Here is a 22,132-nt window from a genome sequence, read left to right as displayed (position 1 = left end):
TAGTGACTCTTGCACAAGTGCCTGCACACTAGTAGTGAGTCTTGCACAAGTGCTTGCGCTCTCGTAATGACTCTTGCATAAGCATCTTTTCTAGCATAGTGACTCTTGCACAAGTACCTGCACACTCGTAGTGAATCTTGCACAACCACCTGCACTTTCACAGCATCTAAGAGTCACTACAAGAGTGCAGGTGCTTGTGCAAGAGTCACTATGAGAGAATAGGCACTTGTTTGGGGGCCACTATGCACCTCTGTGCATGTGGAAGGGATAGTCTTCATTTATACACACATTATTTGGGGCCAGTTATATCACATGGTGTTATTCGTGCAGGGTCAAGCTGCGTGTGTACATTAAGGGAGGTTGAAGTTGCACACAAGCAGTAGTCAGGCATATTCACGCTGGTTGCATTCCGGAGGGGCCTGAAGCTCTGCACATGTTAATCGTGGGTTCATATTAACACACGTGTTTGTCAGGGATGTTCAGCCATGCGCTCTTTAGTCTGGGGGTGGATAAAGCTGTGCACCCACATCACTCACGGTGTTAAGTTGTGTGCACGGACACTTGTGGGATTGGATCACTGTCCTCAACTACCTATGTTTGACACCTTGCGCATATGCATGTTATGTTGTGTGAAAGTTGTTGAATGTCTCATCATGTGTGCACATTACAGAGTCATTATTGTTTATGCAGAAACAAGCCATTCAGCTCATTGCGTCTGTCAGGTTCTTTATGGGATCCTTTCAATATCTTTTCCTGACTTGGTTCTGCAATTTTATTTCCGTAATTCGAATAGTAGAGGGATAGGAACCTGAGCAGGGAGACAGAGGAGGGAGAAACAAGGAGAGAAATAAAAGGCAGAAACGTAAGAAGCAAAAGTGGAAGGCAGAAAAAAAAAGGGTAAAAAACAAATGGGGCCAAAATGCAAAGTAAAGCAAAGATGACTAATAAGTTTGAAAAGGCAAATTTGAAGGCTTTATATCTTAATGCGTGGAGCATTCACAATAAATTAGATGAATTAACACACACAAATAGATATACATGGTTATGAAATAGCTATAATTACAGAGACATGACTGCAGGGTTACCAAGGATAGGAACTCAACATCCAGGGGTATTCATTATTTAGGAAGGACAGACCAAAAGGGAAAGGAGGTGGGGTAGCATTGTTAATAAAGGAGGAAATTAATGCAACAGTGACAAAGGATAATGATTTAATAATTCATGATGTGGAATCTTTATGGGTGGAGATAAGAAACACCAAGGACAGAAAACATTGTTGGGGACTGTCAATCAGCCCCAAACAGTAGTGAAGATGTAAGGGAAGGTATTAAACAAGGACTCAGTGATGCAAAAACAAGGGTACAACTGTAACCATGGGTGATTTTAATTTATATACAGATTGGACAAACCAAACTAGCAATGGCTTAGTGGAGGAAGAGTTCCCAGAGTGTGTACATGATGGCTTTTCTCGGCCAACATATTGAGGAACTAACTGGAGAACAGGCTATTCTAGGCTGGGTACTATGCAAAGGATTAATTAACAATCGTGTTGTGCAGGGTCCTTTACTGAAAAGTAACTATAATATGATAGAATTCTTCATTAAGGCAAGAAGTGATTTAGTTAAATTCAAACTAGAATCTGGGATCAAAATTAAAGGAGCTATGAGGATGTGAGGTGTGAAGTGGTAAAGGATAGATTGGGGAACCTTACCGAAAGGGCTAATGGTGGATAGATAATGGTTCATATCTGAATACATGCACATGAATTACAAGAATTATTCATTCCCGTCAGGGGCAAAAATAAGAGGAAAAGTGCTCAACCATGGCTTACAAAATAAATTTGGGATATTAAATCTGAAGCGGAGACCTATAAAATTGATATGGGAAACGCAGCAAGTCTGAGGATTGGGAGTGTTCAGCAAAAGAGAACAAACAAAGTGATCAAGGGGGTAAAAATAGAAAAATTTTTAGAGAGTAAAATTGCAGTGAATATAGAAACTGACGGCAAAAACTTCTATAAAGATGTGAAGAGAAAAAGATTAGTACAGGCAAATGTCCCTTACAGTCAGAAGCCAGAGAAATTACGTTCTGCAGAGACAGAGGGTAGCAGAGGAGAGGTCTTTTTCTGATTGGAGGTGTTCCACAGAGCTCTGTTCTGGGATCTCTGCTGTTTGTGATATATATAAATGATTTGGAAGAAGATGTAGCTGGTCTGATTAGTAAGTTTGCTGACGACACAAAGGTTGCTGGAGTTGCAGATAGTGATGAACATTGTCAGATATTACAGCAGGATATAGATAGGCTGGAAAATTGGGCAGAGAAATGGCAGATGGAGTTTAATCCAGATAAATGCAAAGTGATGCATTTTGGTAGATCTAATGCAGGGGGGAGCAATACAATAAATGGCAGAACCATCAGGAGTATAAACACACAGAGGAATCTGGGTGTGCAAGGCTACAGATCCTTAAAGGTGGCAGCACAGGTGGAGAGAGTGGTGAAGAAGGCATATGGTATGCTTGCCTTTATAGGACGGGGCAGAGAGTATAAAAGTTGGCATATGATGTTGCAGTTATATAGAACGTTGGTTAGGCCATATTTGGAATACTGTGTCCAGTTCTGGTGGCCATACTACCAGAAGGAGATGGAGGCTTTGGACAGAGTACAGAAAAGGTTTACCAGGATGTTGCCTGGTACAAAGGGCATTAGCCATGAGGTGAGATTGAGTAAACTAGGGCTGCTCGCAATGGAAAGACGAAGGTTGAGGGGCAACCTAATATTTCGGCAAGTTGAGTGAGTGGGCAATATAACGTGGATAAATGTGAAGTTATATACTTTGGTGTGAAAAACAGAAAGGAAGAGTATTATTGAAATGGTGATATATTGGGAAGTCTGCAAAGGGACCTGGGTGTCCATGTACACCAGTCGATGAAAGCGGAGAGGCAGATGCAGCAAGCAATTAGGAAGGCAAATGGTATGTTGGCCTTCATTGCAACAGGACTTGAGTTCAGAAGTAGGTATATCTTAGTGCAGGGCCTTGGTAAGACCACAGCTGGAGTATTGCATACAGTTTTGATCCTTCACCATGTCCAAAACGCCACCCACGTAATCAGCAGGTCTTTAGCATTCTTGGAATCATACAGCCCAATGAGCCGACGGCGACAGCAATTCCACCCATGCCCTACCCCCTTAACCCCATGTATTTACCCTGCTGGTCCCCTTGACACTAAGGGACAATTTTAGCACGGTCAATCAACGTAACTCACACACAGGAAACCCACACAGACCCAGGGGGAAGAATGTGCAAACTCCACACAGAGAACGACCCAAGCTGGAATTGAACCCAGGTCCCTGGCACTGAGGCAGCAGTGTCAACACCGTGCCATTCATTCCTCTCGATGTTCCCCTGCAACTCTTGCCCAAAATCGAAAATCTGTGTCCTCCTCTTGGTACCATCAGTTAACGGGAAGAGATTTTCCTTGTTCTACAAATACACAAATTAGGAGGAGTAGGCCACTTGGCTCCTCAAGCCTGTTCCCTCTTTCAATGAGATCATAGCTGTTCTTACTGTAACTACAGTTCCACATTCCCAACTAATTCAATAATTTGCTCCTGATTTTATCAAGAATCTATCTACTTTATTAAACCTGTTTTGATCTTGTTCATTGCCAACAAATCTCCCTCGCTCCAAGAAGAACAATCCGAATTCCTCCAACTGAACCTTACTGCTAAAATCCCTCATCCCTGGAACCATTCTGGTAAATTTCCTTTGCACCCTCATATCCTTTACAATCTTTACACTGTCTCTCCCTATTCCTTCCGCCAAAATGTGTCACTTCACACTTCTCTGTATAAAATTCCATTCATCATTTGTCTGCCCATACCATTAGCCTATCTTGGTCCTGTTGTATTGAGTTGCATTATCCTCACTGTTTGCCACACTTCCAAGTTTGATATCATCAGCAAATGTTGAAATTCCATTCTGTACTGTGTATGCGTCAATGCCAGTATCATGTTACACACTGATTAATGAATATGGCCATGCACATGTGTTAATGTGTGTGTGTGTCACAATGTATAGGGTTGATGTCACCTTTTATATATGGAGCACATACATGCGTGGCCTTGCATGCATGTTAATGTATGTCACGTTGCACCATGTACTGTGGTGAATATGCCATTGGGTATTCACATTAATGTGATGGCATTACCAAGTATATATCCACAGTCCTCGGAAACAAAAATACATATCCAAACATATTTTTTTTCCTCAAAGTTCATTTGGAGACTCCCTTCGCTTCAGAATCCAAAATGTTCCTTTCAGAATGAGATATGTGACCATTCCAACCTGATCCAATCACAAATCAGAACCATTATCCAACCTGGAGGAAAGATAATGAGCTGAACAATTAAAGTTAGCCAAACAATTTTGTCAGCTTCACAGTTTTTCTGAAATCTGGCCTTGTTCTACCAGCTCCACCCTCTACCTCAGTGACACTGTTACCAGTGCAAACTCCCTCACGTAACTCAACACGAGCTTGCATAAATAATGCTTCCCCACGTTAGTGCTGGAGACACGTACTGCATAAATCCCAAGGCCGATTATGAGGTTCTATCAATAGGGACTTACCTCATGAATCTCTTTCTTTGTCCAGAGTTCTTGCAGGATGTGCAACAAGTGGAGAGGTTCCAGGCCTGGGGAGAAGCAGATTGATTGCCTGTGACAGGATGCACTTGAAACACTGTGGTATTGTTACTGAGTACAGAATGGGCACTTTGTGCCACCTTGAAAACAGCTAACCTTCGAGCTGTCACTCAAGATTAGCAACTGAACCTCATTCACAATCCAAACAAATCTTCAGCAAACATCACTGTGTTGTGTTTTTATTAATATTCACAGAACTATCCACACTCACTAATGCCAGGAGGTGTACTCACAACACTTCAACAAAATTGCCACCCTGCACAGCAACTCACATCACTGGAGATGAGGCAGCTTGGAACAATTTGCATGGATGAAGAGCAGGATGTGTGCATTTGGTAAATTACATTATTCATCCTCTGCCTTTACCTTTTCCACCTTTGCCCCTCCCCCTTTACCATACTTCCTGTTGGGCAGCAAAGCCCAGCCCAACACTTCGACCATCACCCAGTAATGTTCCAGGACAGCTTCAATGCAATCACTGCCCCCCTCATCCTCCTCCCTTCCATCACTCCCACCCCCACTTTCTGGCCCTCTTCCTTCATTCCATGATCTCTCTCAACTTTCTTTGCCTCTTCCCCTTCCCCTCCTCACTCCAACCCCTTCCCTGAACAAGAATTCAATGTCCTGTAGACTGTTTTCTGGGTTTTTAATGAAAAGGGATGTAGAAATCAGGTTGTTGCAGCAGGATAAAGACCTGGTCATTATGCGCTCTTATTTCCATCATCATGGGACTAGGAATAAATGCTGCTGTGCGGAAACACTGGGATTACTGATCCAGTGCACCATTTTACTGAATTTGGCTGGGCCGTCAAAAGAAAGCAGTAAGCAAAGCTGGGTATCTCCCCACGTGGAGGGGCACTCCGCCCAGCAAACAGCTCAGAACCAATCCCGCTAAAATCTGGGGCTGTCCTTCAGTTGTTAACACTCTGTGAAAAAAGATGGCATCTAATATTTTCATTAATTGGAGCTTTCTGTAACACGCCTGAGAGGGACATTTTGTGTTAATGATGCCGTATAATTGATTACAAGTTGTTGGTTTTGACCTTGAAGGACTTTTTGAAGTCACTTTTGTAGAAAACACAGCCAATTTTGCAGAACAAGCTCCCTCTGTCAATGGACAGACATGTCTGATCCATGCTAATTGAGGAAAAACTATTGACCAGGATACCAGGGAACTCCCACGCTTTTCATCGAATCCCTTTGGTGCAGAAGGAAGCCATTTGGCCCATCGAGCCTGTACCCACAACAATCACCCAGGCCCGATCGTCAAACCCCATGCGTTTACCGTGCTAATCTTCCTGACACTAAGGGGCAATTCAACGTGGCCACTGCATCTAACCTACACATCTTTGGTGTGTGGGAGGAAACTGGAGCACCCAGAGGAAATCCACGCAGACAAGGGGGAGCGTGCAAACTCCACACACACAGTGACCCAAGGCCAGGGCCACTCTCTGGTGAAGAAACTACAATATTGCATGTTTTCAAGAAGCAGTGAGGTATAGCTCTTTGGATCAAAGGATATGGGGGAAGGCAGAATCAGACTATTGAGTTGTTTATTTATCAGCGTCACAAATAGGCTTACATTAACACTGCAGTGAAGTAACTGTGAAAAGCTCCTAGTTGCTACTCTCTGGCACCTGTTTGGGTACACTGAGGGAGAATTTAACATGGCCATTGTGCTGAACCAGCACGTCTTTGGGAGGAAATTGGAGTACCTGGGGAGAACATACAAACTCCGCACAGACAGTGACCCAAGGCCAGGCATTGAATCCAGGTCCCTGGGCGCTGTGAGTCAGCAGTGCTAACCACTGTGCCATCATGCCACTGATGATCAGCTCATGATCATAATGAATGGCAGAGCAAGGACAAAGAGCCAAATTGCCTCCTCCTGCTCCTATTTCCTATGTTTCAATGCAAAATTGCCCCTTGGTGTGCAAAGATTTGTAGGTTAGGGGGATTAGTGGGGAAAATGCAAAGAGTGATGGGGTTAGAATGGGGTTGGGCCTGGGTAAGATGCTTTTTCAGAGAAACAGTGCAGACTCAATGGGCTGAATAGCCTCCTTCTACACTGTAGGGATTCTACAATTTTATCTCATCCATAGAAACTTTCCATAGAAGATCCACTTTGATCAGAGAAATGATCTCTGATCAGAAAGCTGCTTATTCTGGCTGCGTGACATGCCCAACCCTGCTTGCTGAGTATGTGTGTGTCTGGTACATACTTAGTCCTGTCATCTGATCTTCAAAAACTTCCTGACGTCACTTAACAGAAAGTAGTTGAGCTTCTTGGCATGACATTGCGACACAGTCCAAATCTGTGCCTTTCAGTTTGGTACATGTTTGGTACTCCCCTTTCTACCCAGACTGATGTTTGAAGTCTGTCAAAGATGACACTGTTTTTGGCCATTCTTGTATGCACCTCACTGTCAATGTAGACAGTGAGAAAGAGTGTACTGCAAGATAAGTGTCCGTATCCACTGCTGACAGGTTTTGGACATGGTTTGAGATCTCTCCTGGAGCGGGTTGTATTGTTGTCTTGCCTGGTTGCTGTACTTTGCAAGCCACTGCATTATGGGATTGCAGGATCCATGTTTTCTTGTTATTGTGACTCCTACAGCAATAAGCCAGCTGCAATGGGAATCTGTCTTCACTTGTGTATAGATTGATGCTGAGAGCTCCCAGCACCAAAAACATTATAAGCTAGTCCATTATTTTAGGTTTCTTCATGCTAACCATAAGGCCTGAAGCTACAATACATGTCCAATTCTGAACAGTCATCATGAAATCATGCAGTGGCTCCTTAAGGACCTTGTTCTTTGTCTGGAGTGGTCTCAGATCCAGCAGCTTCCCACCCAAGTAATATCATATTTCGATGGCGGAGGGGGTTGGCACGAGCATGCAGTCCTGTTTAATTGGGAATCTCAGAATCACAGAATACTACAGTACAGAAGAGGCCCTTCGGCCCATCGAGTTTGCAGCGACACATGAAACGCCCTGACCTACCCACCTAATCGCCCTTGCCGGCACTTGGCCCACAGCCTTGAAAGTTATAGCATGCCAAGTACTCATCCAGGTACTTTTTAAAGGATGCCAGGGGCCTGCCTCCACCACCTTCCCAAGCAGTGCATTCCAGATGGTCACCACCCTCTGAGTAAAATACACATCCACACTAAATCTCCCACCCCTCACTTTTAACTTCTGTCTCCTAGTAACTGATCCCTCAACTAAGGGGAACAGCTGCTCCCTATCTACCCTGTCCATGCCTCTCATAATCTTGAACACCTGAATCAGGCCACCCCTCAGTCTTCTCTGCTCCAACAAAAACAAGGTAAGAAGTCTCACAACATCAGGTTAAAGTCCAACAGGTTTATTTGGTAGCAAAAGCCACTAGCTTTCGAAATGCTTGCTGCCCCTTCGTCAGGTTTGTCACTCACCTAATGCAGGGGCACAAGCGCTCCGAAAGCTAGTGGCTTCCTTCCTGTAATGTGATTACAGAACTGCACGCAGTACTCCAGCTGTGGCTTCATCAAAGTTCGATACAACTCCATCATGACATCTCTGCTTTTCTAATCTATATCCTGAATGATAAAGGCGAGTGTGCCATATGCCTTTTTCACCATCTTATTAACTTTCCTTTCCACCCTCAGAGATCTATGAACAAACATGCTAAGATCTCTTTGTTCTTCGGAACTTTCCAGTATCAGACCTTTCATAGTATACTTGTGCATCACCTCACACTTTTCTGAGTTAAATTCCATCTACCACTCATCTGTCCATTTGATCATCTTGTTTACATCTTCCTGTAACCCAAGACACTCCACCATACTGTTAACCACCCGGGCAATCATTGGCAACCTGCTGCTCCTAACACCCACATAGTCAATCATACAAATGACAAACAATAGGGGGCCCAGCACGAATCCCCTTCGGAACACCACTGGTCACTAGCCTCCAGTCACTAAAGCAGCCATCGGTCATCACTCTGTGTCTCCTACCGCTAAGCCAATTATGAATCCACCTTGCCAGATCATCCTGTATCTCGTGTGCATTAACCTTCATAATAAGTCTCCCATGTGGGTCAAAGGCGTTGTTAATATCCATGTAAACTACATCAACACACTATCCTCATCCATAAACTTGGTTACAGACTCAAAAACATCAATCAAATTTGTTAGGCATGACCTCCCTCTGACAAAACCATGCTGACTATCCCTGATCAAACCTTGCCTTTCCAAATAGCAATAGATTCTCTCCTTCAGAATATTCTCCAGTAATTTCCCAACCACAGACATGAGACTCACTGGCCTGTAGTTCCCTGGTTTGTCTCTTCAACCTTTCTTAAATAGTGGGACCACATTATGGTTCAGAATGGAATGGTTCAGAAGACTCACCAAATCAAGAATACAAGTGAACATGCTATAATGGAACACTTAAACATTGTAGACAGAGTCAATAGTGAGAGACTGCTCCCTAAGTTGGTTAAAAATACAAGAGGTCATGATTTAAGGGTGAGGGGGGAGAGGTATAATTTGGATATGAGAGGAAGGTTCTTTACGCAGAGAGTTGTGGGGGTATGGAACGCCCTACCGAGTAGGGTGGTGGAGGCAGGAACGTTGGACTCGTTTGAGGTTCAGTTAGATAGGCACATGAGTGAAACGAGGATGGAGGGTTATGGTAGGGGTTATTAAATAAGGGTTAGAACCTCGGGAGACACCGGAAAGGCAGGCTTGTGATTAACGTTTTTGTCTTTTTATTCCGCAGGTGGAGGTCCACCTCGTTGTCAAACGAGGGGCATGCACACGGTGGGTCGTGCGTGGGCTGCTCTTGGAGGTTCCGGGAGTGGCCTAGTACTTCGTGTCGGTGTGTGTGCTTGATCCTGGACCGGTAGATGGGCGCCGCAACAGCTCGGTGACTAGCACTGCTAGCTGTGCAGATACATGGATTTGGGCCTGTGTCTGTGGGAGTTTGTGCATTCTCCCTGTGGATGCGTGGGTTTCCTCCGGGCTCTTAGATGCTCTTAGGCTGACTGGTTTTACCAAATTGACACTATTCTCCCCTGAATCTGGCTAAGTCAGGGGTTCTATTTGTAGATACGCAGGGTAGAATAGGTGTAGGGTGATGCGGCGGCGCGGGCTTGTTGGGCCGAAGGGCCTGTTTCCCGTGCTGGGTTGTTCTTTGTTCTTTGTAATCTGTATGTTACTATTCACACCAACATCATTCTGAACCTGTATCTTTCTACAAGACTGGATCAAAGACTGAAGCCAACTATCCTGATACAGTTCACCCTCCCTGAAGCGTCAGAATGTTTCTAACTCACATTCGAACTCAATGATTCTGAGCTGGATAGATCCGAGACATGGATATCTACAATGGATGTGTTGATTTGAGACACTCTCACCATCTATAAACAGCCACAGACTGCATTCCAGACACTTTGCTGCATCTTAGTCTAGATTATTCCACCCCTCTGGACTCTCCTTTCCCAACTTAAACCCCTCCTGTCCCCCTATCCCATGCCCATCCTCTCATCAGCCATTCCCTTCCCTCCCTCCCGTTGATTCACCTTATTCAATTCCATATCCCTCTTCCCCACCTTGACCTCCTCCCCTTCACATATCCCAACCTAACCCCCTCCTCCCCTCCCACAACTACGTACTCACCCTTCAAACACCTTCCTCCCCACAACTACCCTTCAATCCAACCTAACCCTCTCCTCCTCCCTCTCACCCACTTATCCTCTTCTTCATTCACCTGCATTCCCTCCCCACTGCCCGTCCAGGTCAAATTCCCGCTCCAGCTCTTCACTTCCAGCTTGGCTCCCTTCATCCCTCTCTTCCTCCCCATTTCCTCTCTACTTCTTTCCTCCCTTCGATCTGCTTCCCCTCATCTCTCTTCTTCTCTCCCTTTCCACCTTTCCTCTACTAAACCTGATCTCTCTCTCCCTCCCTCCCTTCACTTCCTTTCTCCTTCTCTTCACATTCCCTTCCTCCCAATCCCCTGTTCATTCTTCCAACCCATTGCTTCTTCTCCTCAATGCTCTCCCCCTCTGGATTCCTCCTCCTTCCTGCCTTCCTGTCCCCTCGCTTCCCCTCTCCCGCATCTCTTCTTCCTCTTCAACTCACCACCATTTCCCCCAATAAACCCAGTTTCAATGGAATAACTAGGCCCTTCAGTAAGACCCATCAGGCAGTATTTAATGGAGGCATCAGAGGTTGCGCCCACTGGCTGGAGAGCCAGCAAAGGCCCCACATAATCTCTACTGGAAAGTGCTGCTGGATTTCATGTCAATCAAGCACTTAACAATGCAATGGTGGCCCTCCCCTGGAATTCAGGACCCTGAGAATGGATAACCCACCTATCCCAGAGAGCTGTTGGTCAATGAGAGGCAAGGAATATTGTGCATTGACATGACAGCGGGAGAGGTGGCTGCTACTACTAATGCATCGATCTAGCGCCGGCTCACCAAGTCTCCAAGCTACAGGTGATTGATGGAGTGCTGGGGGTCGTGGGGTAGGGATTTTTAAAAATTCATTTGTGGGACATGGTCGTCACTACCTGGCCGGCATTTATTGTCCATCCCTAGTTGCCTCTGGAGGGCACTTGAGAATCAGCCACATTGTGGTGGCTCTGGAGTCACATGTAGATCAGACCAGCTAAGGACCACAGATTTCCTTCCCTAAAGAAATCAGTGAACCAGATGGGTTTTTACCACAATGGTTTCATGGTCATCAGGAGTTTCTTAATGCCAGATTTCTTTTATTGAATTCAAATTCCACCATCTGCCGTGGTGGGATTCGAATCCAGGTCCCCAGAACATTAGCTGAGTTTCTGGATTAATAGTCTAGCGATAATAACACGAGGCCATCGCCTCACCTAAACTGTAGGCTTGGGCTCAACAGCAAGGCAGGAGGGTGTTTTTCAACAATGCTGGGAGGGTGACTGGAACCACATCCCATCACAAAATTCATCTTGGGACAAGGCTTTAAATTATCTTCACGGAGAATACACTAACACCAACCATCCACATATAAATACGACAGCTGTGATAACCCCAGGACTTGCATGCAATCACAGATTGACCTCCCTGCATGACGTATTGAATATGAGCTTGGTTGGTAATTAACTCACAAGGTGGAGCTTGTATACCGAGCCCTGTATAAAGCAGGCCCCTGAGTGGGTCCATTATTCCACTGTCCCGGTTGGGACATGTTCGTGTTCACCACAGCCTTGTGGTTTTGCTTTACTTTATTTTATGCAATAAAGCACTGTTCCTTTACAGCTGATTCCTGGAGTTATTATAGTGGTGAACTCTTGACCTCCACTGTCACCAATAAACCAGTAACACAGCGGAGAGTAATCCTTTGAAAGAGCACAAGTCAACAGTACAGCAGGCTGTGTGTAATATAAACTTGCTTAGGGAAAAGACAACAGCAAAATTTCCCTTTGTCAAACTACATGATGTGGAGAGCCAAAAGTCCAGTATCTCTGCCCACTGACCTAAAAATCAAAGTGTTCGTTGAGCAACTCATGTGTAGTCAGGAGCTCCAAGTAGTTCAAGGTTTAGACAAGGATCTACTCAAACCTGTTCTCTATTGAGGACACAGTATTGATTGAATTTCCTGTTTTTGCACATTTAAACTCTGATCCTAATCTTTTTTGCAAGTTGCAGCAGTGAACAGGAGCTTGTCCGTTCAGCAGCTGGCCAGAATTCCTGGATTAAACCTTCAACAAGTTTCAGAATTTGTATCCAGTTTAAGAATGGCTTCAGCCATCTGAAAATATCCAAAGCAAAATATTGTAAGTGGAAGGGGCAAAGAATAAAAATCACCATTATCGCCTCAGTGGAACTCTAACTAATTCAATTAACAAGAGAAATCCAACAGAAATAATGTGTGGCATCTAAAAATGAGTTAGAGACCATAAGACTATAACACATAGGAGCAGAATGAGGCCATTTGGCCTATCGAGTCTGCTCAGTCATTCAATTATGGTTGATATGTTTCTCAGTCCCATTCTCCGTCTTCTTCCTGTACTCTTTAATTCCTTTCCCAATCAAGAACCTATTTATCTCTGTCTTAAATACACTAATAACCCAGCCTCCACAGCTCTCTTTGGCAATGAATTCCATAGATTCGCCACCCTCTGGCTGAAACATTCCTCCTCATCTTGGTTTCAAAGGGTCGTCCCTTTACTCTGAGACAGTGCCCTCGTATCCGAGTCTGTCCAACTAATGGAGACATCTCCACGTCCACTCTATCCAGGCTTTTCAGAATTCTGTAAGTATCAATGAGATCCCCCCTTGTCCTTCTACACTCCATACAGGCCCAGAGTTCTCAAATGCTCCTCATACATCAGCGCGAATGGAAATGTCTCCCAGTGAGGGTCAGTGTGTGGACATGTCCCCCACTCAGAGTCAGTGTGTTGTGAACTGTACCCCCAGTGAGAGTCAATGCATGTGAAATTGTACCCCAGTGAGAGTCAGGGCGTGTGGAACTGTACCCCAGTGAGAGTCAGTGTGTGTGGATCTGTCCCCCAGTGAGAGTCAGTGTGTGTGGAACTGTACCCCAGTGAGAGTCAGTGTGTGTGGATCTGTCCCCCAGTGAGAGTCAGTGTGTGTGGAACTGTCCCCCAGTGAGAGTCAGTGTGTGTGGAACTGTACCCCAGTGAGAGTCAGTGTGTGTGGATCTGTCCCCCAGTGAGAGTCAGTGTGTGTGTGGAACTGTACCCCAGTGAGAGTCAGTGTGTGTGGAACTGTACCCCAGTGAGAGTCAGTGTGTGTGGAACCCATACCCCAGTGAGGGTCAGTGTGTGTGGAACTGTCCCCCAGTGAGAGTCAGTGTGTGTGTGGAACTGTACCCCAGTGAGAGTCAGTGTGTGTGGAACCCATACCCCAGTGAGGGTCAGTGTGTGTGGAACTGTTCCCCAGTGAGAGTCAGTGTGTGTGTGGAACTGTACCCCAGTGAGAGTCAGTGTGTGTGGAACCCATATATAGATGATCTGGAGGAGGGAACCGAGTGTATGGTGTCGAAATTTGCTGATGACACCAAGATTGGTGGAACGGCAAATTGCGCGGAGGGTGTGGAAAGTCTGCAGAAGGATCTAGATAGGCTGGGCGAATGGGCCAGGAACTGGCAAATGGAATTTAATGTTGGCAAGTGCGAGGTGGTCCACTTTGGTAGGAATAATGGTAGGAAGGATTATTACTTACGGGGCGAAAAACTGCAGCAGGCGACGGTGCAGAGGGACCTCGGGGTCCTTGTGCATGAGTCGCAAAAACCCAGCCTGCAGGTGCAGCAGGTGGTCAGGAAGGCAAATGGGATGCTGGCCTTCATAGCGAGGGGGATTGAATATAAAATTAGGGAGGTCTTGCTGCGGCTGTATAGGGCATTGGTGAGACCGCAGCTGCAGTACTGTGTGCAGTTTTGGGCGCCGTACTTACGCAAGGATATTTTGGCCTTGGAGGGAGTGCAGAGGAGGTTTACTAGGCTGATGCTGGAGTTGAGGGGGTTGAGCTATGAGGAGAGGCTGAATAAACTAGGCTTGTACTCGTTAGAGTTTAGAAGAATGAGGGGAGATCTCATTGAGACATATAAGATGATGAATGGGATGGATAGGGTAGAGGTGGAGAGGCTCTTCCCGCTCAGAAAGGACAGTAGGACTAGGGGGCACAGCCTCAAGATAAAGGGGGGGGCGGTTTAGAACGGAGTTGAGGAGGAACTTCTTCACTCAAAGGGTGGTGAATCTCTGGAATTCTCTGCCCGTTGAGGTGGTGGAGGCTGCCTCGCTAAATATTTTTAAGACGCGGGTTGATGGGTTTTTGATAAGAGAGGGGATTAAGGGTTATGGGGAGAGGGCGGGAATGTGGAACTGAGCCACGATAGGTCAGCCATGATCTTATTGAATGGCGGGGCAGGCTCAAAGGGCCAGATGGCCTACTCCTGCTCCGATTTCTTATGTTCTTATGTTATACCCCAGTGAGAGTCAGTGTGTGTGGAACTGTCCCCCAGTGAGAGTCAGTGTGTGTGTGGAAGTGTACCCCAGTGAGTGTCAGTGTATGTGGAACTGTCCCCCAGTGAGAGTCAGTGTGTGTGGAACTGTACCCCAGTGAGAGTCAGTGTGTGTGGAACTGTATCTCAGTGGCTCAGTGCGTGTGGAACTGTCCCCCAGTGAGAGTCAGTGTGTGTGGAACTGTCCCCCAGTGAGAGTCAGTGTGTGTGGAACTGTATCCCAGTGAGAGTCAGTGTGTGTGGAACTGTCCCCCAGTGAGAGTCAGTGTGTGTGGAACTGTCCCCCAGTGAGAGTCAGTGTGTGTGGAACTGTCCCCCAGTGAGAGTCAGTGTATGTGGAACTGTCCCCCAGTGAGTCAGGGTGTGTGGAACTGTCCCCCAGAGACAGTCAGTGTGTGTGGAACTGTCCCCCAGTGAGTCAGGGTGTGTGGAACTGTCCCCCAGAGACAGTCAGTGTGTGTGGAACTGTACCCCAGTGAGAGTCAGTGTGTGTGGGACCCGTACCCCAGTGAGAGTCAGTGTGTGTGGGACCCGTACCCCAGTGAGAGTCAGTGTGTGTGGGACCCGTACCCCAGTGAGAGTCAGTGTGTGTGGAACTGTCCCCCAGTGAGAGTCAGTGTGTGTGGAACTGTCCCCCAGTGACAGTCATTGTACATAGAACCCATACCTCTGTGAAACCCTGAGCATATAGGACCTGTAGCCCAGTGGGAGTCAGTGTGTGTGGAACTGTGAAACCACGTACGCGCAAGAATGGTTTTACTAACATTGTTGGGCTGTGGGAATCTGAGGGAGTTATATTTGAAAGATGTGAGTGCAATTTAGAATGCAAATTCAGCAACATTTGATTTTATTGCAGAACTGGAGTGCCCTCAACTGGTGTGACAGGAACTCCACTCTACTGTCTAGTCTGCCTCAGACATGTACAGTGAGCCTTTGTACAAGCAACTGCTGGAGATTTTATAGTGGCCAATAACACCGATCTGTGCCGCAGTGTGATCGAGATCCTGTATTTAGCCATACGTAAATTTGTAATTACAAATGCACGGCCCACAGAGCAGACCCCAACCACACCTAACTGGAGTAACTAATCACCTTGATTTCATCAAGTGTAGCTATGTCTTTGGCTAATGTTATTTTGTGCAGACTTCACCTCTGACCCCTGCTCAACTGATATCCCTGCCCTGACTACGTGAATCACACCAAGACTGGCCTGACAACCACCCACAATCACAACTCACTGCAGCCTCCTTCCTTTACAGTGCCTTTAAAGGGACAGAGGGATAGCTCCATCCATACAGCACAATGTGGACATTGAAGTCAGACAATCACACATATTCGGCTCAGTCCATGTAAAACACTGCTCATTTATCTCACGTTTTGTGCAAGAGGCTTTCTTGCATTGAAATAGAGCCTTTTAGTTCTCTGGTTTATATCCTGGGGATGACAAGGGGATAGGAAGTGTCAGCAATGAGCTTCACACGTACTGAATGACGGAGCGAGACCATTGTGTGCACAACGTGCTCTGCCATTGGTTGGATGTAGTGGGATGGACATTATCTCATTGACTTGTGACCTGGCATGAATGCACCATCATTCCAAGGAGTGAAAAGCTTGGATTGCAGTCTCTGCTCAAACCTCTTTCAGTGAGATTCGTGGATTGTGCTGGGCTGGCCTTACTATTGTTTGATCCGGTAGTCCAGAATGTAGCTTGCAGTCTTGGGTTGCCAAGAGATGAAAGCAAGTCAGGCGAAGTCCATGCCAAGCCAAACAAAGCCATACTTGACTGATCCCATCTGTTGGAGCCTGTTAGACTGCAAGCCTCACTGCAGCTCTGGCTCACCCATTATACACTCCCTGCTGAATGATTATACACAGCATTTCAGCACACAGGCAAAAAGCCACTCCACCAGCAACCAGCAACTTCACATTCACTAGCCAATAGCAAACCTCTCCACTCAGTTAGCAACAGGGAGCAGCTGATCAATCCATTTTACAGCAACAAACCAACAAAGGTCCAGATCATCATCCAGAGAATTCAGTGGGAAAGAAAGAGAGAATACATTTGTGAATGTGAAAGTGAGCATCACAGGGTGCCTGTAACCTAATACGTACACAGAAGGAGTCAATGCTATCAGTAGAGGAGCAAATACCAAATTCAGTGTAACGTGACTCAGAGCTCTCTCTTCCTTTCTCACCCAAGTCTGAGGTGGTAAATTCAAATCCCACTCCAGAGGCTTGCGTATACGATTCAATATTCCAGTACATAGTGAGGAAGTGCTGCATCAACTTTGAGAAAAATCTCTCAGCCACTCTCAGAACAAGAGCATGTCCTGGTCAATAATTATCTGCAAACCAACTAAAAACCAACAAAATAGAAATTCTGCTCACTGTCATAGTGATGTTTGTGGGAGCTTACTGTGCATGAATTGTCAGCTGTGTTTCCTACACTCCAACAGTGGCTCCACTTGAAAAATACTTCACTGGCTGGAAAGCGCTTTGAGGTGTCTTGAGGTCATGAAAGGCTCAATGTAAGTTTCTTTTTACAAAGGAATGTAGCCTGCTGACAGCATGAGGATCTCCATTCCCACACACTCAGTGAGAGAACATCATGACAGCTGAACTTTGGCCTCTCTGGATAGGCAACACAATGGCAAGGAGGATGCTGATTCCCCCCGGGGCCATTAACAACAGTGAGACATTGCAGTGCTGAACTCCAGGTCACTTATTGCTTGGGACCCACTTCTGTCCTCCTCCACTGAGACATAGGCCAAGGGAAAGGCTTCCCCTCACACGCAGGAAGGAACCTGAGTAAAGAGCATCTCCTTCCTGCCCACCACTTCCTCAACCCAGCACAACAAACAATTCTCACAAAGTAGGAAAGAGCAGACATATCACAGGGCTGAGAGATCAGTGCAGTAATAGGGCTGGCAGCTCCAGCCTGCTGCATCCTAACTCTTAACCCTTTCAGCCCCAATCAGAGCACAATACAGTCACTGCAGCAATGATGAGTGCGGGCAGCTCCTCCTCACTGCCATCCTAGGATACTTTGGGAGGCAAGGGATGAGATTGCGGAGCCTTTAGCTTTGATCTTTGGGTCCTCAATGTTCATGGGGATAGTGCCAGAGGACTGGAGAGTGGCGAATGTTGTTCCACTTTTCAAGAAAGGAAATAGGAATAACCCTGGTAATTATAGGCCAGTTAGTCTTACTTTGGTGGTCGGTAAGTTAATGGAAAGGGTCCTGAGGGATAGGATTTATGATCATTTGGAAAGATTCAGTTTAATCCGGGATAGTCAGCACGGTTTCGTGAGGGGTAAGTCCTGCCTCACAAATTTGATTGAACTCTTTGAGGAGGTAACTAAATGTGTGGACGAAGATAGAGCAGTTGATGTCGTACACATGGATTTTAGTAAGGCGTTTGATAAGGTTCCCCGTGGTAGGCTCATGAAGAAGATAAAGAGGTGTGGGATAGAAGGAAATTTGGCCGATTGGCTAAGTAACTGGCTGTCTCATAGAAGACAGAGGGTGGTGGAGGGAAAATTTTCAGACTGGAGGCCAGTTACCAGCGGTGTACCACAGGGGTCAGTGCTGGGTCCTCTGTTATTTGTGATTTTTATCAATAACTTGGAAGAAGGGGCTGAAGGGTGGGTTAGTAAATTTGCTGACGACGCCAAGATTGGTGGAGTAGTGGATGAGGTGTGGAGGGCTCTTGCAGGCTGCAAAGAGACATTGATAGGGTGCAGAGCTGGGCCGAAAAGTGGCAGATGGAGTTTAACCCTGATAAGTGTGAGGTGATTCATTTTCGTAGGACAAACTTGAATGCAGATTACAGGATCAACGGCAGGGTTGTAAGGAATGTGGAGGAACAGAGAGATCTTGAGGTTCATATCCACAGATCTCTGAAGGTTGCCACTGAAGAGGATAGAGCCGTGAAGAAAGCTTATAGTGTGTTACCGTTTATTAACAGGGGGTTTGAGTTTAAGAGCTGTGGGGTTATGCTGCAACTATACCAGACGTTGGTGAGACCACATTTGGAATATTGTGTGCAGTTCTGGTCACCTCATTAAAAGAAGGATGTGGAAGCATTGGAGAGAGTGCAGGGGAGATTTACCAGGATGCTGTCTGGTTTGGAGGGTAGGTCTTATGGGGAAAGGTTGAGGGAGCTGGGGCTCTTTGGAGTGGAGGAGGATGAGAGGCGACTTAATAGAGGTTTATGAGATGATGAGAGGGATTGACAGAGTGGGCGTGCAGAGACTATTTCCTCAGGTGGATGTAGCTGTTACTAGGGGGCATAACTATAAGGTTCATGGTGGGAGATATAGGAGGGATGTCCGAGGTAGGTTCTTCACTCAGAGAGTGGTTGGGGTGTGGAATGGACTGCCTGCTGTGATAGTGGACTCGGACACTTTAGGAACTTTCAAGCGGTTATTGGATAGGCACCAGAATGATAGGGAGTGGGATAGCTTGATCTTGGGATTGGACATAGCTCGGCACAACATTGAGGACTGAAGGGCCTGTACAGTGCTGTAATGTTCTATGTTTCTGTTTCTGAACTCAATGTTTTGAATTGTCCAATGTTAAATAAGCAAAGATACATTGAAGTGACATTTAATATCTAAAAAGACAAGTAAAACATCAAGATTTTACTTTGTAATTTGAAACCAAAAGGAGCTCAGCTCTTTCAGTGGGATATGATCCCTGCAAAGAGTGTGAAAGCATCATGAGTATCACAGGGTGCCTGTACCCCAAATATGTACCACAGGAGGACTCAATGCTGTTGGAGGAACAAATACTAAATTGGTTGGTGTTTGAAACACCTCTAGTAGATGGGCAGAATGTCAGCACAGCGCCAGGGACCTGGGTTCGATTCCAGCCTCGGGTGACTGTGTGGAGTTCGCACATTCTCCCCACGTCTGCGTGGGCTTCCTTCGGGTGCTCCAGTTTCCTCCCACACTCCAAAGATGCGCGGATTAGGTTGATTGGCCGTGCTAAGTCAACCATTAGTGTCAGAGGGGTTAGCAAAATAAATACATGGCATAAAGGGCCTGGGTGGGATTGTTGTCAGTGCAGGTTCGATGGGCCAAATGGCCTCCTTCTGCACTGCAGGGATTCTATGATTCTATGAAGAGGGCGAGGAGGAGTCATTGCTAAAGTCAGAGCAGCACTGCACATCTTTCAGTGTCAGTCTCAAAAGAGGCTGTGCCTCCAGCAAAATACTTGCTGTTCACAAAGCTATTACGAAATAGAAGGCCATTCAGCCCATCTAACCCATGCCAGCATTCGAATAAATTGTTGCTCCTACCTGGAATATACAAAGGGGTAAGGAGGGGTGGTGGAAAATTTTTCTCAATTATTCACAAGGCATTCAGCTGCTACACCGATGTTTGCAGTTATCCACAGGTCAGGGCTTTCCAAACTTTCCAAGCTGCAGAATGCCAGTGACTTGCAAATAGATCAGGGAACGCCAAACATTCACAGTGTCAATGCCCCTTTTTTGTCACAAGAGTCAAATGTAAGCAAGTGTTTTCTAGTTCTGTCTATGCATATATTAGGGAGAGGCACAGACACAAATACATTCGCAAACTACTTGTCCCCATCACATTAAACCCTTGTCAAGACATCCTCCCATCACGTCTTAAATTAACCCTGGGAATGTAAAATGTTCCCTATTTTAAAAATATTTAAGCCATAACTTTCACACACCTTTCTCTCTCACACACATACATGTCTCTTGCTCTCTCACACACACCCATACACGACACACACACCTACATCCACCCATCCCCATCCATACACCCATAACACACACACACACACACACACACACTCACTCATACACATACACATGATGGATTTTGGAAGAAATACAAGACATGGGAGTATTTAGTGAAAGGTAGGACAATAGAAAGTCTGCAGAATTTCTGCCATTTTCACCATGATGCCACCACCAATCGCACCTTCCCCTCATTCCCTCTATCAGAATTTTGCAGGGACTATTCCCTCCGGATGCCTTGGCCCACTCCTCCATCATACCCAATAACACATCTCCACCAATGGCACCTTATCATGCAATTGTAGAAGGTGCAACACTTACCCCTTCACCTCCTCCCTGTTCACCATCCCAGGGCCCAAACACTCCTTTCAGGTGAAGCATACACCTCCTTCTATCTGGTCTATTTCATTCTTTGCTCCCAATATGATCAGAGAGATGAAACATAGACTGGGTGATCACTTTGCAAAACAGTTTTGATCCATCCGCAAGCAAAGCCCAGGCCTTCCTGTCATAAGAACATAAGAAATAGGAGCAGGAATAGGCCATCTAGCCCTTCGAGCCTGCCCCGCCATTCTATAAGATCATGGCTGATCTGAAGTGGATCAGTTCCACTTTCCTGCTTTCTCCCCATAACCCTTAATTCCCTTGTCTATCAGAAACCTATCTACCCGTGACTTAAATATATTTAGCGAGGCAGCCTCCACCACTTCAACGGGCAGAGAATTCCAGAGATTCACCACCTTTTGAGTGAAGAAGTTCCTCCTCAACTCCGGTCTAAACTGCCCCCCACTTATGTTGAGGCTGCGCCCTCTAGTCCTGCTATCCTTTCTAAGCGGGAAGAATCTCTCTACCTCTATCCCTATCTATCCCCTTCATTATCTTATACATCTCTATAAGATCCCCCCTCAGCCTTCTAAACTCCAATGACCCAGTCTATTTAGTCTCTCTTCATAGTCCAACCCCTTCATCTCTGGTATCAGCCGAGTGAACCTTCTCTGCACTCCCTCCAAGGCCAATATATCCTTTTGCAAGTGCGGCGACCAAAACTGCACACAGTACTCCAGCTGCGGCCTCACCAGTACCCTGTACAGTTGCAGCAAGACCTCCCTGCTTTTATATTCTATCCCCCTCGCTATAAAGGCCAACATCCCATTCGCCTTCTTGATCACCTGCTGCACCTGCAGACTGGGTTTTTGTGACTCATGCACAAGGACCCCCAGGTCCCTCTGCACCGTAGCATGCTGCAGCTTTTCGCCTTTTAAATAATAATCCCTCCTACTATAACTTCTATCAAAGTGGGTAACCTCACATTTGCTAACATTATACTCCATCTGCCAGGTCCTCACCCACTCGCTCAGCCTATCCAGCTCCCTCTGCAGACTTTCCACACCCTCCACGCAATTTGCTTTTCCACTCATCTTCGTGTCATCAGCAAATTTCGTCACCCTACACTTAGAGCCCCCTCCTCCAGATCATCTATGTAAATGGTAAACAGATGTCGCTTGCCGTTTCAGTACACCGCCCTGCTCTCCTGTCCACATATCTGTCTTTGGCCTGTTGCAATGCTCCAGTGAAACCCATCATAAACTTGAGCAACAGCACCACATCTTCCAATTAGACACTTCACAGCCTTCTGGACTGAACACTGAAT

At 46.1% G+C, this 22,132-nt stretch overlaps 1 protein-coding gene across 4 annotated transcripts in view; it reads right to left on the bottom strand.

Annotated features, from left to right (window-relative positions):
• The window catches only part of exd3 (exonuclease 3'-5' domain containing 3), a 342,749-nt gene that overhangs the window by 229,471 nt on the left and 91,146 nt on the right, over positions 1 to 22,132 (bottom strand). For all 4 annotated transcript variants that reach the window (XM_080212184.1, XM_080212185.1, XM_080212187.1 and 1 more), the window contains exon 6: positions 4,628 to 4,692. In XM_080212184.1, the coding sequence (XP_080068310.1) occupies positions 4,628 to 4,692 (65 nt within the window). The remainder of the gene's footprint in view (positions 1 to 4,627; positions 4,693 to 22,132) is intronic.

The sequence above is a fragment of the Carcharhinus amblyrhynchos genome, chromosome 25, assembly GCF_965287045.1.
Source record: "Carcharhinus amblyrhynchos chromosome 25, sCarAmb.v2.hapA, whole genome shotgun sequence".
Classification (NCBI taxonomy): domain Eukaryota; kingdom Metazoa; phylum Chordata; class Chondrichthyes; order Carcharhiniformes; family Carcharhinidae; genus Carcharhinus; species Carcharhinus amblyrhynchos.
Note: the sequence above shows the minus strand (reverse complement) of the source record. Positions and strands in the feature narration are given on the sequence as shown.